This window comes from Platalea leucorodia (genome assembly GCF_965183815.1).
Source record: "Platalea leucorodia genome assembly, chromosome: 5".
Lineage (NCBI taxonomy): Eukaryota > Metazoa > Chordata > Aves > Pelecaniformes > Threskiornithidae > Platalea > Platalea leucorodia.
Window position 1 is genome coordinate 101192763 of NC_138827.1, and position 13010 is coordinate 101205772.

Here is a 13010-nt window from a genome sequence, read left to right on the forward strand (position 1 = left end):
TATTTCAGAGACGTTTAATTTGGGTGCTTCTTGGTGCTCCTCCAGCTTTCATGCCATGTGGCAGGTTATGGCATTAGGTGCCCGGCGTCCCTTTTCCCGACGTCCCCTCTCTCGGTGTCCATTTCCCAGTGTCCCCTCTCCCAGCATCCCTTTTCCCGGTGTCCCCTCTCCCTGCCCGTGCCGGGGCTGCAGTGAGTCAATCGGGACGTGAACCGCAGGGCTCCCTGCCCGGGCAGGCAGGTGATGTATGTGCTGATGCTGTATCACGGAGAGGTGGTCCTGGTCTTCTGGATAGGGTCTGTAACGTCCTTGGAGCTAGTACAGGGCCTTAAATACAGCTCTGGAGGCAGAAAAAACCCAAAGGATTCCTCTTTGCTTCCAGAAGATGATCAAACTGAAGGATGGAGCAAGGACAAACTTCCTTCACCTTCTCATCGCTCCTTTTCCTCCTCAGAGACATTCATCCCTTTATGGAGGAATTCCTTCCTTTCCATTGATGTTGTATTTCTCAGGGAGAAGGACATTGGCCAAGCTCCTTTCTGTGCTTCTTCCCTCTTTTTCCATGGTTTCGGCATCGTGCTGACTCTCTTTGCCTGCTCCCTGCTGCTGTTCAGATAAATTTGTGCCCTCTGCCTCTTCCAGCAAAAAGGAGGCAGAATTTATTTCCATAAACAGCCTTTGCAGCTTGAGGGACTAGCTCTTCAAATTGCAGTCTCTGAGGATCCCATCATTTCTCCAGAAAGTGATGATATAGCAGAGTTTAATTACCAGCCATTAATCCCAGATATTTTATGTTCGTATTATGCATTACATAAATATACCTTATGAAATATTCCGAGAGGAATTTAGTGGCATATATAACGTACAATTGTGCGTGTTCGTGTGCAGCAAGTCTGCGGGTGCGGCGTCGCTGCGGAGAGGTGCAGCGGTGCGCTGAGAGGCAGCTAACGGTGCGGCGTGGCTGCCTTCCCCTGCCGAACGGTGCGGCGTGGCTGCCTTCCCCTGCCGAACGGTGCGGCGTGGCTGCCTTCTCCTACCTGATTTCTTTCCAGCGGTACTTCTGAATGGGTTTGACTGCAAGCTGTATTCCCCAAGATAAAATTCTGCCTATTAGGGAACATATATAGCAGCGTAGTCATTAATTCCTTTCCCAAAGCCAGGGGAGAGGAATCAGCAGCTCTGCTCAGACATGAAAAAAGGGATCTAACAGCATCTCAAGCACGCCCGTGGTGCTGGTGCCGGTGCCACGGCCAGTTCGGCTCCCGGGAGGATGCTGCCGACCCCGATACACGTTCACCGCCGAGCCTGTCATCCTTAGGAAATCATGTCAGACGCAGAGGGCTTCCGAGTCGCCACGTTTAAGGTTTAAGCATCTACCTGATAGCAATTTCATCTTCGCGTGTAATCACAGCGAGAGCTAATGGTTTCCTCCTGTTGCAGCATATAAAGGTGCTACTTCTGATCAAAGGGAACGATAAAAAATATGTCAGATAATACTGTAAAATGTTCTTTGCCCAGCTGAAGCATAAACTAGAACTGCAGAAACAAAATTTCTGTGCCCAGAGTCTGTAATATTTATTTTTAAAAAGCCTTTTATGTAACTTTCTGCTAGGTTGTTCTAGCAAGCCCTGATGTCCGATTTCCTTGGAAAAATCATAGATTTTTTTTTTTTTCATAAAAAGTCACTTAGCCTACTTCCTCTGCATTTTGTAGAAAAGGGTTTATTCTTCTAGCATCTTATTTTTTTGGTTGCAAAAATAAATGATGTAATTACTCTTCAGCTAGAAGAGAAGCCTTCACAAGTGACAGTCTTTCAAGATATTAAGCATCAAATGTTTCAAAGTAATTCTGATACTGATGATGAAAAGTGAATGCGGTGGCAGAAAAATAAAACCAAGATCCCTTCGCTGAGACAAAACGGTGATGTTGGAATGTGGCCTGCAAGTACAGAGGTTGACGGGCGCGGTGAGCATCGGCCGCTGCCCGGCACAGCCCGGGCGGCCCCAGCAGGGCTGGGGACACGGGAGGGCTGAGTTTATGCGAGCAGCAGCTAGCGGTTCTTGCTAAAGACAAATTCATCAGTATTAATTAATCAGCCTCAGTCGAGAGGCTGATTTAAAGTGGGAATGTAAAATTAGTTAAAAACTCGGGTGTTGGTTGATACAGCGTCTCAGTGAGAAGTGGCTGGGAGGGGAACTGGCCTCTGCCGCTCAGCCGCAGGCGGAGGCTGGGGAAGGCGACCGATGAGGGTTCTGTCATCTCTGGGTGGGCTTTTGCTTTGGAATAATGGTTATAATTCTTTGTGTACGCGGGATGTTTCCTTTCTTTTCATATACTCTTTTCTGAAAAGGCAGTCTGTATCTTGTTTATTTTTGTGTGCTTGTATGAGGTGATACTATAATCTTCCGTAAAATTCAAAATCAACTGTACAAATATTTCTCAAAACCAGTCTCTAATAATATGTAAAAGATACTCTGTCAGGGTTGGGATGCGTTGGATATTTTTCAGGATGGATGTTTTTTTTTTTTTCCACTGAAGACTGATTGATTTATTTACTTACAGGGATGGGATTATGCTGTCAAATGCCTGGTAGTTAAAGGTAAATAAAAAATAAAAGAAGTTGCTTAGAATTAGTTTAATATACGTGTTCTTCAAATAGCTATAAAAGTGTTTTCCAAACCTTCTCCGTCTGCAGCATCTCACGGAGAATCGGGTGCTATGCTTTGCAATCCTGGTGTAAATCTCTTGGGAATAGTCATTTACGGACATTGTGATTGCAAGCAAAAGCTGCAAGTGGACAAATCTGAGTTTTTTAATCATCTTAGAAAAGATCTAGCTGTAAACTCAGATCCAGATAGAGGTAAAACCTCACGGTGGAGCACAGCGAAAATTGTGATGTGTTATTCCTTTTTTTCACGTTCCTTGCTGAATGCCGAAAGCTGTGGATCCCTGTTGGTGAGGAATCAAACGGCCGCCCGCACGCTCAGAGTTGGCCTTTTGCTCTCCTGTCTTACAGCTGTTATTTCTCGAAACCAAGAAGGACCTGGAGAGATGGGGAAGGCTGTGCTCATTCCGAAGGATGACCAGGAGAAGATGAAAGAGCTGTTCAAGATCAACCAGTTTAACCTTATGGCCAGTGACCTGATTGCCCTGAACCGAAGTTTGCCCGACGTGAGATTAGACGGGTGAGTCCCCGCGGTGCCGGTGCCTCGGTGCCACCGCGCAGCCGCGGCGCGGGCTGCCCCCGCCTCCCGCCCCGTCAAGGCGCGAGATGCAGCGCTGGCTCCGGGTTAATTAACGGCCGTTATTAGCGGTGATTGCCTAAGGAAGCTACTCGAGGACGCCGGGGCTCACCGGTTCTAGGTCCCGCCGGGGCTCACCGGTTCTAGGTCCCGCCGGGGCTCACCGGTTCTAGGTCCGGCTTCTAATGCAGACTTTCTTAGGAAGGCAGTTACTGCATCCCAAACGTTATTATCCTGTGCAATTTATTTTGTCAACAGCTGAAAATTGTCAACTTACAGCCATCGGTTTACATTGCGGCACATAACAAAATGCTCTCTAGTTTGTCTTGTCACCTGGAATAATTTAAATATTTTTTCCTCAAGGAAAACTTTATTTCTAAGGTTTTAAAATGATAAAAATATCAATGTCTACTCTATAAATGTTCATAATTATGCTGTTGGCATTTAAAAATTGACATTTTAATGCTGGTAAAGAGAAAATACTACCAATAAAAAAAAATACCTGCAGGATGTAGTTTTCTTTTAGCTTTATCCATAGACATTTCCAGAATAATCAGAATTTTATAGAACATCTTTCAAAATGTTTTGCAGTAATGTAGAAACCGAAGGGGGTTTTGTGGTTGGGGTTTTGTTTTGAAGTCTAGTGACTGAATCGTTATTTTTGAGTGAAGCCTGAAGTTTGTGTGGTGACTTTGAGACTGTGGAATAGCTTGGGGGAGTGTTTCACCGAGTCCATTGAATTACCTTTAATGGAAATTACAGGTTAATTTTTCTAGTCACAGCAGTGGGCTTCTGTGTACACGTGTATTTGATGTGAAATTACAGATGTGCATGTTTATGTCCATTTAACCAGGGATTCTTGTGGTACTTAAAAGAAAAAACCCCACCAGTCTATGTCTGTTGTGTGCGTTGTTTTCGGCAGTCAGAGAATTCCCTCCTGTCTCCCAGTAGCGGTGTTAAAGCTAGCTGATGGATTAGGCTGTCAAGCCCATTTTAACTTGAAACTTTTGCATAAAGGGACATTCTCCTAAGAATCTTGAACCGAAATTGCCTGCGCGGAGCATTATCCAAACTTACGTGCTCTTGGAAGTGAGTTTTTTTCCACTTAATTTTTGTAGAAACCAAGTGTTGATTGAATTTTCTCTTTTTCCAATTCAGTTTGCTTTCCTGTTCTCCTTCAGCTACATAAACGGTCTGATTCTTGTAATAAATAACAATTTAGAGAGATGTAAGCATAGCTAAATATATACAAGTGGTCAGGTCTTCTAAAATCTCCCATTACTTTTACTTTTTAAACTGAATTGTCACTTAGCTGAAATCCTGCTCATTATGCTGTGTTTGAAATTAAATTCTTCAGGTTCCCATGAAATTATAAATAAAATAAATACTTTGTTCCCTGGATTTTGTTTGTAAATGCCTGCAAATAACAGAAGAGCTGCTTTAATAATAGAGCTTGTTCACAGACCACACAGGGATGCTTCCCCACAGCGTGCTCATTTGTAATTCGGTGGTGCCAAGGCTCCATGAAACCCCACCTCAGATCGTCGCCAGCAAAGATGTATTTCACGACACGGAGGCATCGGAAAAGCTTCATGGCTTATTGCTCGTTCGTGCTTTATTGCTGGCCCTTTTCAAGAGCGCCGAGGGCGGCCGCCACGAGCTGGGGGAGCTGGCTTCGGCGCTGGCGTGATGCCGGCGGGCGCGGGGCAGCTTGCGGGCTCCGGGCAGCGAGGAGGACGCGGTGCGCCGCGGGGCTGGCTCTTCCCTTGCTGCTGCCTCGCTGCGGCCTTGCACCGGGATGCTCTCGGCGGGGGGCCCCGCTTATATTTAAACTGCCCAGTTCGGTGTTACGTGCTCCTCCCTCGTGTAGCCTTTGCAGCCCACGGGGAAACCAGAGGCGAGTGCTGCAGACGCCAGAGCAGGGGGGCACTGCAAAGCCCCCTGGTCTGTTCTGGAAAGCTTTGCCCTTCCCCTGGGAGCAAGCCGGGAAAAGCAAGTGCAGATCAGAGAAACAGGTAAAACGTTCAACTTAATGAATGGTTCTGCTCAGTCTAAGGGAGATGAGCTATTTAATCCTGAGAGAAATCTCTCTAAATGCATTTCCTCGATGAAAAGAAGTTTTGTATTCTTTGTTGAAAGGACAGAAAGTATTACGGAATGTGGAAGAAAAATAATTTCTCATTTTCCTCTTCAGACAGATGCTTTCTGTACATATTCTCTCTTTAGGGAGTATTAAATTGTTCTGAAAGCCAATTTATAATGCTTTGCTATTAAGGAAGAATATGATTTTATGGTTAATATATTTAGTGTATGGCAGAAAGACATATTTTTATTGACATGGGGACAGAGGCATCCGATTTGTATCGGGTGCCTAACTTACCGTACCTTTCACATTATAAATGCAAGCTTTTCTTTCAAAGCCCAGGAAGTTTTTGGTGGCAAAATTAGATGAATAGAAGAAAAGTAAAAAAAAAAAAAAAAGCTCTTGCTGGGCATGCTGTCTAGTTGGCAATTTGTAATAGCCTGTATACTTGGTATACTGCTGTGTTACAATTAATCATAAGGCACTGGCACAGGTTGCCCGGAGAAGCTGTGGATGCCCCATCCCTGGAGGTGTTCGAGGCCAGGCTGGATGGGGCTTGGAGCAGCCTGGTCTAGAGGAAGGCATCCCTGCCCGTGGCCGGGGGCTGGAACCAGGTGATTTTTAGGGTCCCTTCCAACCCAAACCGTTCTATGGTTCTATGATCATGAGATGCTGAAAAGATGAGCGTTATCAAGGTATAAATGTATTAAATCAGTGTATTGGCTGTGAAGCAGCCGCACGAAATGCAGCGGAAGACTCGAGGCCAGAGAGATGAAACCTTGCTGGTGGGTCGTCGGGGCGAGGTCGAGGAGTTGCGGGGCGGTAGGAGAAGGGGAGCAGGGGGAGGGCAGGCGGTGGCGGCGGCGGGGACGGGATCAGCCCCGCGGAGCGCCGCATCGCCGCTGACGTATGTGCAGCTCGTGCGCTGGGAAACGGCCAAGCAGCTCCCCATTTCTGTAATGGTGCCAGGGGATTAAAGGAATGAAGGGCGTTTATACAGGACTACTTAACGCTTGGCAGGACTTGACCTTTTTAATGTATCTATCACATGTCAACATTTTGCTGCGTGAGTGGCGTTGTCGCGTTTCTCTGAACGTACGCCATGCCGTTAAGTCGCAGTCTGCGTTCTGGCGGCCCGCGCGAGCGATGGAAAGGATTCGCGTGCCGTCGGGGCTGCGCCGGGGTCTGCGCAGGGCAGTCGCGGCGCTGGCAGCAGCCCTGAGCGCTGCTCCCCTTCTCTATCCTGCCCAAGATGTCCCTGGCAGATGCAGTGACTTTCAGGCGCGGGCTGGTTTAAGACTGAGATGTTGGAAAAGCGGCTGAATGCCTTTTATCTCAGTGCTGTCCTCTTCCTGCTCCCGGTGGTGTCAAGTATAGGCTTAAAGCAGAAGATGATGTGTCCGGCTTCCCACACCCTGTCTGCAATGAAAATAAAACCTCGGCTTACCCATTACTCCTATGTTTAGAAGGTTTCATGATTTCCAGCCGTGGTTTAACCCTAAATGCAAAATGTCGTCTCCTGGTGAGGTTTCCCACTGCCTTTATAGCTCTACGAGAATTATTTAGATTTATGCATTATAATATTACGTCCACGTAGCAAATGAATGCCTACAAATAGACAAAAGAATTCTGATAAGAAACAGCCCAAGAAAAAGTAGAGTCTTGTTGTAATTTCTCATTCTAGAAATTCATTTTTCAGTTACGCTACAGTACATTTATTGGCAGAGTCATTGGGAAGAGGGCAGTGAAAGGGAAGTAGTACACTGACATGGTAGCTTTTTCATTGTTGTGGGGTGTCTATATATATTATATATTTTTTTATATATATATTATATTCTATATATATTATATATATAAAAAATTAATCCATTCTCATTCTGTTCCCGTTCTGGCCTTCCTCATTCCTTTTCCCTCTTCAATCCTCGCAGCACTTTTTATGCATGTGGACAATTTTATCCTGGCCTCTCGATGTGGGTGTCCAGGTTTCTCTTGCTTTGCCCAGGCTGCTGCTGTCCCCGTAGCCGTTTGCGTGTACTTCTGGGAGTCAATCTACAGTGTGCAGACTTGGAGTAAGGACCAAAGATGCTCGTCAGTCCTTTTCACTCTCCTCCACACTTGGTACTCGTATCCCACAGCGGCAGATAGTAGCAGCGCTCTCGTTTTTTGGGATCGTTGCTGCTGCTGTGCCTCCAAATGATCAAAGCGGTGCTGTGGCAAACGCAGGGAGGTGTGTGTAAGTGTCAAAACAGTCTAAATAAGAAACACATATTTAAAAGGAAAAGAAATATGAGGGAATCTTAATTTTTTTCACATTAGTAGATGAAAGAGCTCCTGAAACCTTTTATGACTCTCTAGTTTTTTCCCTAAGGAAAAATGTTAGAATTCTAAAAAAGAAAAATTCATTTTATGAGTTGCAGGAAGGCAGGGATGGCTGGGTTGGTTGCTGGCTAATGAGAAATTCCCTTTACAGTTTTGTGAAGTAAGGCACCTATCTCTTGTCTCGTCCTTCTCCCAAAGAGGGATGCCTGTGGATAGGCCTGGTGTGATGTCCTGACCCCTGTGAGGTCCATGGGAGCTTGCTGCGACTGCTGTCGGAAGGAGTTCCCTCATCAGGCGAACACAAAACCCACGCCCCCGCGCTGTAGCGGGACGGTCCGGCCGAGTCCCGTCCCGCCTCTGCTCCGGTGTTGATGTCGTCATTCCAGCGGATGAATGCCGCTGTCACGCTAGCAGCTTGGCTTGCTTCCCACCGCGTCTGCTCTTGTCTACCAAAGAATGTCCCTCGGCTGCCTGAGTTCTGTTGGTAATGGCCAACTTGAAGATTTTAATCAGTGTCAGGTCTAATTTGAAGTAGCTGTTGATTAAACCTTAAACCCAATTTAATTCAACATAGAAATGAGTAATTTTATTTCTAAATATTTTTTCCAGCAAGGGAAGAAATCAATCTTTTCTGGATGAGTAAGGTTGCAAGTGCTATGCTACAAATTACTAAATCATTATAATTGGATTTTCTTATTGAAATTTAGGTTAAAGTTAGCTGTTGCGTTGTATTTGCCTGTGTGTGTATGTGCTTATGGGCATACATTTCTGATCGGAAACAAACTTGCATTACGATTTTCTAAAATAGCAATCGCGGGTTGAACTCAGCGCCATGGTTTTGTGTTGGCTTCTTCAAAGCAAAAGCCTTGACAGGTGGTCCCAGGATGGGGGAAAAAGGCTCTGGAAGAAGCAGTGTAGGAGTGGCAATCCCTGCCTGTGGGAATTTCCTCTGTGAAACACCTGTGAAAACCCTTTATTACCTTAAATTCTGTGTTACGGGGCAGGATGCGTTGATTAGATTTTTTTTTTTTTTTTTTTTTTTTGCAAGACCACTATTTGTTCTTCATGCAGTTTAGCCCTGATAAGGGAGGGTAAATTGTTTTATTTTGTGATGTTCAGACCTAATCCGTTTGTCTTGCACCAGAAAGTGTTGTATTAGTTCTTTTTCCAGCTCTAAGTCGTGGTGGATAAAGTACCGAAGAGTTCCTTTGTTGCCAGGTTCATCTCCTTCCAGCTTCATATAATTAAAAGCTAATTTATTTTTTAAGATTTTACTGCGTGTATACAGTTACGCATACAGAAACTATAAACTGCCCATGAACGAGAAAGCTCAGGGAGAAATCAGTAATTAGTGTTGGCTAGAAATTACTTTGAAATGACAGTTTAGAAATTATTCCACCTTGTTTGAGGGGAAAAAAGCACCCAGGGTGACTGCCGGTAGGGAGAGAAAGTACATACACGTAATCTGTGTAAGATCGAAGCCAATTCCCAATGTATAAATTAGCTAAAGACCGTTAAGATTAAAAAAAGAAAACTAATTCTCCAGCAATGAGAAAAACATGTTCACGAGTCAACAGATGGCTTGTAAACTGGTTTTGTGAGCCTTTCATCTGTACTTCCATATAACAAAAGGAACAATTAAAATGTGTTGCTGCTTCCCCTCTGCTGCCGTTTCTCCCGTGAAAGCCGGGGTCGGTGCCGCTCTCGCTTCCAGCGCCGCTGTAGCTGCCGTGCCGGTCCCCGTTCACCCTGCGAGCTGGAGCGGAGGCAGGACCTGTCCCGAGAGCATCCCTCAGTTCAGATCGGCTCCGCTAAGCTCAGGAAGGGAGAGGAGATCTTTTTGGTCACATTTCCAGATAAACCTAAGTTGGCATTTGCAAAATGTGTCCTCGCTGTGGAGCATCTTTGTATATTTTGGGGAATTCCACTTAGAATATCTTTTCTAACCATTTGGTAGCTGGTGTTTCTAAAGGCAGCTGTAATGAACCGCAGTCACTTCCCAGGCTTTTTATTCATTGCTCGTGTTGTGGCCATGCACGTTGGAAGCCTAATGAGGTGCAGCTGTAGCTCAAGAAATGCTTATAGCCCTTTCTTTAGTAGCTTGCCGTCTTATTAACTTCTTCCTAATTGTTCAACTCTCAGTTTCCCATACTGCCAAAGCAATAGCAGCTTCTTACAGAGAGTAAGAATCTCTTCTTATGAGATTTTTACACACAGCGTTACTCCTAAAATTAAAAATTTACTGCTGTCCTAGCTTTGATAGAGCGTAATCAGTGCAAGGAGACCTCCGGTCTCTGCCTCGCGCTTGAGAGCTGTTGGTGTGTCTTTGCAGTGGACTTTGGGTCGCTCCCAAGAGCCACGTTCAGGACAGACCAGCAGTTTGCTTTGCTTGACGTTGTTACTGTTCAGCGAAAAATGCTGTTCTTCCAATTACTTCGTCAGGTTGGCACTTAGTTATTTGTGGTCTTAACTAGGGATAAGCGATGCGTGGGTAAGAACGTTATCTCTGAATACGCATGTGCCAAACGAAGCCTGCTGTAGGTGACCCAACAGCCACAGGTACAAAGGGAAGATTTTTGATTCAAACACCATCAGCAAAGCACCCGTGTGTACAAAGAGAAGAAAATGCGACTGCTCGGTGGAGGTGTATTTGTACAACTCCTTTAAACAGAAGTGGCTTACCCTTGTTAATCGGAAAATGGATTAAACTTCTCTGCATCTGGAGGTGTACCAAAGGAGCAGGAGTGCTGCTAGGGAGAAGGGCTTGCACCTGGAGGTTGTGTAAGTGGTTTTGGCTGTTGACCTAGTTAGTTCTTTATACTTAGTACTGGTATTTATTTGTAGACGTGAATGTAGACATTCATACACGTGAATCTTTGAAGATGTCCTTTGTTCAGAGAACTTCCAGAGACACTGATTTCCAGAAAGATAAACCTACTTCTTGTTGACATGCTGTTTCATGTGGACTGCAGTCTGCTTTGGAGTGGGGCAGGTAATACGAGGAGATATGATTGTAAAACAGAAGTCAGCTCCTTACTTCACGTTAAAATAATTGAAAACAAATTTCAGTTCCTGGCAGCACTGCTGTCAGCTTGGGCTAGCAGCCCTACTAGAGAGGCCCCCAGAATATTGCTCTACTAAGTATAAAAATGATTTAATTTATAGAAAAATTGATCTAAAGAAGAGATTTTTATTTCCTTTATTTATGGTTTCAAGTGACTTTGAATACTAGCAAACACTTAAACAGTTCGTATAAAAGCAAGGAGACCCTCAGTGTTATGTGGCAGCTGTGGTTCTCATTCTTTTGTTCTGGTAATGGATTTGCAGCCTGTCTTGGAAGCCAGCCCTGATGGGGCCTTGCCTCCCTCCCATCGTATCTTCTCCCAGAGAGCCCGCAGGACAGCTGGCATGCAGCGTTTCCCCCAGACCTCTGAAAATGGGGATGGCGAGGGTGCTTAATTGAAGATTTTGATTTGCAGGGCTTATCTTTTAAAAACGTGTGGCTATTTCACATTTTTAAAGTATGTCAAGGTTATCCACATTGCAAGGGTAAGCACGTTCCTAGTTTTCCCGTAAATACCCTAAATAATGTAACAACGATAGGTTAAACTGGTAGGTATTTAGTCCTCGTGTGGTATGTGTTTTAGGAAAATATGTAGTATTTAAACACAAAGGATGCCTATTTCTGTTAGATCGATCCCGTATCAGTTCTGCTTTTCCGTCGTTGGCTCGTCCCAGGACAGTCCCCCCGTGTACCCGCAGGCCGATCCTGACCCTCGCTGGCAGCAGAGTCCACCCCGTGAAGTGGCTGTAACTCAGTTTTCTGATTTAATAGTGCAAGGCTGTTCAGGCATGAAATTACTTCCTTCATGTAGAGCCGTCCCCTTTGCCTGGCAAGTCAAGGCTCAGAAACGAGTGGTTACTGTGATTGCTGGTGTTGGCCCAGCCAGTTGTTGCAAGGAACAAAGTTCAGCTTTTATACGTGCCTGGAAGGGCAATGTGGGAATGAGTCTCTAGATTCAATTGAGAAGTGAGAAGAGCCTGCAAAATTCTATTCAGCAGCAAGAAAGAAACTAATCACAGCTTCTTTACTAAAACAAGAGTCCTTAATGATTAAACCATGTTGTTACCAGTTTGTTATTCTTTTTAAGAGGATGGGCAGTGAGACAAGCAAATGCCGTCTCAGCCGTGCAGGCTGTTAGATGATGCTTCTGCAACCAGGCCATCAATACAAGCTCATTCGTGCGGGCAGCTGAGCAGCAAGCACGGGCACTCAGAGCACTGCAGATCCTTGGTTCAGATTCTGTCAGCAGGCACGTCCAGGGCTTTGGCATCGCAGGGTGTCTCCTATTAGCTCCAAGTAGAAATAAAGACCAGTTAAAAGGACCCGTCCGAGGCAGTCCTGGCCCTGCGGTAGAAGCTGTGGCCACCACCCAGGTGGGCGTCTGTTCTGCCGCATCTGGTCCCGGTGGATGTAACACTGGGCAACTTCTGTTTTGGGGGATCTGTCCCACTCTGCTGGCGGTGTGGGCTTGTTTTTTGAAACTGCATGTGGCACATAGAGAAAATTCACTTTCTTGCAAAGGAGTAATCTGAAATAGTTGTGAGAATGTCGGGAAATAAGCCTGTACGGGTAATTTGTGCTCCTGTTTTATGTCCTCCCTGATGGAAGCTGTCCTCCAACTTGGTTATATGCATTCATTCAGAGAAATGGGCTGCTCTCTACCTTATCCCATAAACTCCATTAAAAATTCATGCACTGTTGTTGCAGGTAAGAACGCAATACAAAAAAGTCATTTCCCAGTAACTTATGTGGTAGTGTGTGCAGGCTGGAAAAAGCACTTTGAATTTTGAAATCTGTATTTGGAGACTTCCAGAAGGCTACTGACTTACTGCTCTTGACTTGCTTTGTAGCACAGTACTAATCCTCCCGAGCTTACAAAAGGAGCTGACGGGCCCTCGGCTCAGACGGTGGGTGGGTGCGCGCGGCCGACGGCGCGGGAGCGGTGATTTGCCTGGGTGCCCACGGGGGAGCGGAGCGTCGCGAGCCTTTGGCTGGCTTGTTGCAGTCGCTTTCTTACCAGGAATTCAGGGAAGAAGCTCTGAACCCAGCGCATCACTTACCTGCTTTGCCAAGCTCAGCGCAGAGAAGTGTCTTAGACCTATCAGCAAGCGCTGAGTGAAGAAGTAAGCACCTGCGGCAGGAAAGCGTGCCATTGCTCTTATCTTTGCTTCACGTGATGCTGAATTTCATCCCTTAGCAGGGGGCCCCAGAGCTATGTGAAAGCAGAAGCATGTGAAAATGATTTCTTTCTTTCTTATATTTTTTATTGCAGATAAGAATAAGAGATTTTGGGGATTCGAAG

At 45.5% G+C, this 13010-nt stretch overlaps 1 protein-coding gene across 3 annotated transcripts in view; it reads left to right on the plus strand.

The window, feature by feature from the left end:
* The window catches only part of GALNT13 (polypeptide N-acetylgalactosaminyltransferase 13), a gene marked incomplete at both ends in the record, with an annotated part of 136919 nt that overhangs the window by 45783 nt on the left and 78126 nt on the right, over positions 1-13010 (plus strand). For all 3 annotated transcript variants that reach the window (XM_082312573.1, XM_082312571.1, XM_082312572.1), the window contains one exon: positions 3017-3185. In XM_082312573.1, coding sequence (XP_082168699.1) covers positions 3017-3185 — 169 coding nt within the window. The remainder of the gene's footprint in view (positions 1-3016; positions 3186-13010) is intronic.